This window comes from Orycteropus afer, unplaced genomic scaffold, assembly GCF_000298275.1.
Source record: "Orycteropus afer afer isolate SDZICR_OR568_19922 unplaced genomic scaffold, OryAfe1.0 scaffold00020, whole genome shotgun sequence".
NCBI lineage: Eukaryota > Metazoa > Chordata > Mammalia > Tubulidentata > Orycteropodidae > Orycteropus > Orycteropus afer.
The window spans coordinates 986,901-989,906 of NW_006921607.1; the positions used below are offsets into that span (position 1 = coordinate 986,901).

At 50.0% G+C, this 3,006-nt stretch overlaps 1 protein-coding gene across 1 annotated transcript in view; it reads left to right on the forward strand.

Annotated features, from left to right (window-relative positions):
* SIGLEC1 (sialic acid binding Ig like lectin 1) overlaps nt 1-3,006 on the forward strand; it is a 22,235-nt gene that overhangs the window by 1,000 nt on the left and 18,229 nt on the right. The window contains exon 3 of the mRNA XM_042783585.1: nt 469-765. Within this exon, the coding sequence (XP_042639519.1) occupies nt 469-765 (297 nt within the window). The remainder of the gene's footprint in view (nt 1-468; nt 766-3,006) is intronic.

Sequence of the window (3,006 nt, forward strand, 5' to 3'; positions counted from 1 at the left end):
TTCAAACCCACCAGCCACTCCTCGGAAGGAAGGTTGGGCAATCCTACTTCCATAGTGATACTGCCTTGGAAACCCAAGGAGGGGTCACTATGAGTTGGGGCCGACTCGATGGCACATAACAACAACAACAACAGAAGGGACTCCTGGGGTGCTCCTAGACTGACTGGCTCATAGCCCAGCCCTTGTCCTAAACCTAACCTAATCCCAGCCCCAATCTTAGCCTCATCCCTGTCCCAGAGTCAGCCCCAGTTCCTGCCCCATCTTTTTCCCAGGGCCAGCCCCAGCTATGCCCCAGCCCCACTTCCTGGGCACTCCTTGCATTACCCCAAGTGGGATTGTGGGTGGATAGCAGCCTCCCCTTCTCCTTAAACCCCTCTGGCCCGGGCTCACCTCTCAGCTGGGGCTTCCAGGGTAGAGAGTCTCAGATGTGGAGAAGGAGAGTCCTGAGTTCTCCGTCTCTGTTTGCAGAGGATCCCCTCATTCCTACCATTGCCTCGCCGGCCAAGCTGCATGAAGGCATGGAGGTGGACTTCAACTGCTCTACTCCCTACATGTGCCTAAAGAAGCCAGTCAACCTGGAGTGGCATGGCCAGGACCTGGCTCACTCTGTCACCTCCACCCTCCAGATTCTGGAGCCCACTGGCATCAACTACCAGGAGACCCTCCACACAACCCTGTCCTGGCAGGACCATGGCCGGACCCTGTACTGCCAGCTCTCGGTGGCTGGCCGCAGGGTACAGGGCGAGATACACCTTCAAGTGCAGTGTGAGTGAGTTAGGAGACACACTCATGCTATTGAACATGACCTCTGTGGCTCCCCAATGGCAATCAGTCCCTCTCCAGCCCATAGAAGCAGAACTCTCACTCTGAGGCAAAGCAGGGGCTTCCAGGGCAGGAGGTGGACAGAGATTGCTAAGTCACTAAGAGCCCCATGTAATGGTAATCTTCTAATTCCTGCTGGCTTTGAAGGGGGCAAATATCTTGTTCTTGTCCTTGGGCAGAGGAGAGGTGACACAGAAGCCCAGGGAAATAGGAACTCTCTAGTTAGTTTTGAAAAGAGCTCTGGTGGTATAGTGAGTGGTTAAGGCGTTTGGCTGCTAACCAAAAGGTCAGTGGTTCAAACCCACCAGCCATTCCATGGAAAAATGATGAGGCAGTCTGCTTCTGTAAAGACTTATAGCCTTGGAAACCCAACGGGGGTCTCTATGACTTGGAATCAACTCAATGGCAGGGCATTTGTTTTTTTATAGTGAGTCAACTTGGGGGGTCAACAGCACTTGTCCTGGGATTTAGCCCAGCTGGGGAAGTGGGGTAGTGCCTAAGGCATTTGATTGCTAACCAGAAGGCTGGCGGTTCAAACCCACCAGCCACTCCTCAGAAGGAAGATTGGGCAATCTACTTCTGTAAAGATTTACCACCTCAGAAACCCAAGGAGGGGTTGCTATGAGTTGGAATTGACTCCCTGGCAGTGAGTTTGGTTTTTTCACATTAGGCTACTCACTCTTGTGGTGAACAGGGAGTCACCTAGATATGGCAAAGAGTCAGCGGGGCGAGAAAGCCTGTTTCCATTCAGTTACACATCTTCCCACCACAGTAAAACAAGGCGATCTGTTCTAGAAGGACTGCCATTCACGGGGCCTGTATTGGGCTGCCTGGGTCCCCTGCTCATAGATGAACAAATCTCAGGCAAGGCACTTGCCCCTTAGAGTCTTTGTTTTCTCACCAATATGGCAGAGGAAACAAACAAACAAACCAGTTGCTGTTAAGATGATCCTGATTCATGAGGACCCCATATCTTTCAGAGAACTGTGCTTCATAGGGTTCTCAATGGCTGTTTTTTTTGGGGGAAGCTGATCACTAGGCCTATGTTCTATGTTAACTGTTTGCAATCCCCAAGGACCCAAATAAGCAAAACCAAACTCACTGCCATTAAGTTGATTCTGACTCATAATGACCCCCATTGGGTCTCCAAGGCTGTAAATCTTTATGGAAGGACACTGCCTCATCTATCTTCCACAGAGCAACCAGTTGGTTTGAACCTCTGACCTTTTGGTTAGCAGCCAAATGCCTTAACAACTACACCACCAGAGATTCTTAAAGACCTACATAAACCAAAAAACCAAACTCACTGCTGTCAAGTCAGATCCAACTCATAGCGACCCCTCCTTGGGTTTCCGAGGTGGTATCACTATGGAAATAGATTGCCCAAACTTCCTTCCGAGGAGTAGCTGGTGGGTTTGAACCGCCAGCCGTCTGGTTAGCAGGCAAGTGTCTTAGCCACTATGCTACCAGAGCTCCCTCATATTGTTGTTGTTGTTATGTGCCGTCGAGTCGGCCCCGACTCATAGCGACCCCTCCTTGGGTTTCTGAGGCAGTATCACTACGGAAGTAGGATTGCCCAACCTCCCTTCCGAGGAGTGGCTGGTGGGTTTGAACCGCCAGCCGTCTGGTTAGCAGGCAAGTGTCTTAGCCACTATGCTACCAGAGCTCCCTCATAGTAGAGGTAAAAATAAGTAGCTCCTGTCTCATAGAGTTGGTATGAAAATCGAATGGAATGACTCAGATAAGGTAGTCAGAACAGTGCTTGGCACATACTAAGCACTTGAAAATACTAGCTTTTATTATTATGTTTACATAGAGAAAGGATTTAGAACAAGATTTAAAGAAATGCAGGTTCTTTGTATTGTTGGTACCTTCCTTACAAACTGACTAACTAGTCTCAGAGCTAGTTTGATGCTGTCTTTCATCCCCTCTCATTGGATGGTTGGTCCCTTGCCAACAGCTGCTTCAGGTCACTGAAACAAGCTGGGTGGTATCCATGATTTTGTCTTTGGAACCAGCACCAGTTGCTGTTGAGTCAACTTCACTCATAGAGACCCCACGTGTGTCAGAGCAGAATTGTGCCCCCTAGGGCTTTCAAGGGAGCTCTGGTAGCATAGTGGCTAAGACACTTGACTGCTAACCAGAGGGCTGGTGGTTCAAACCCACCAGCCACTCCTCGGAAGG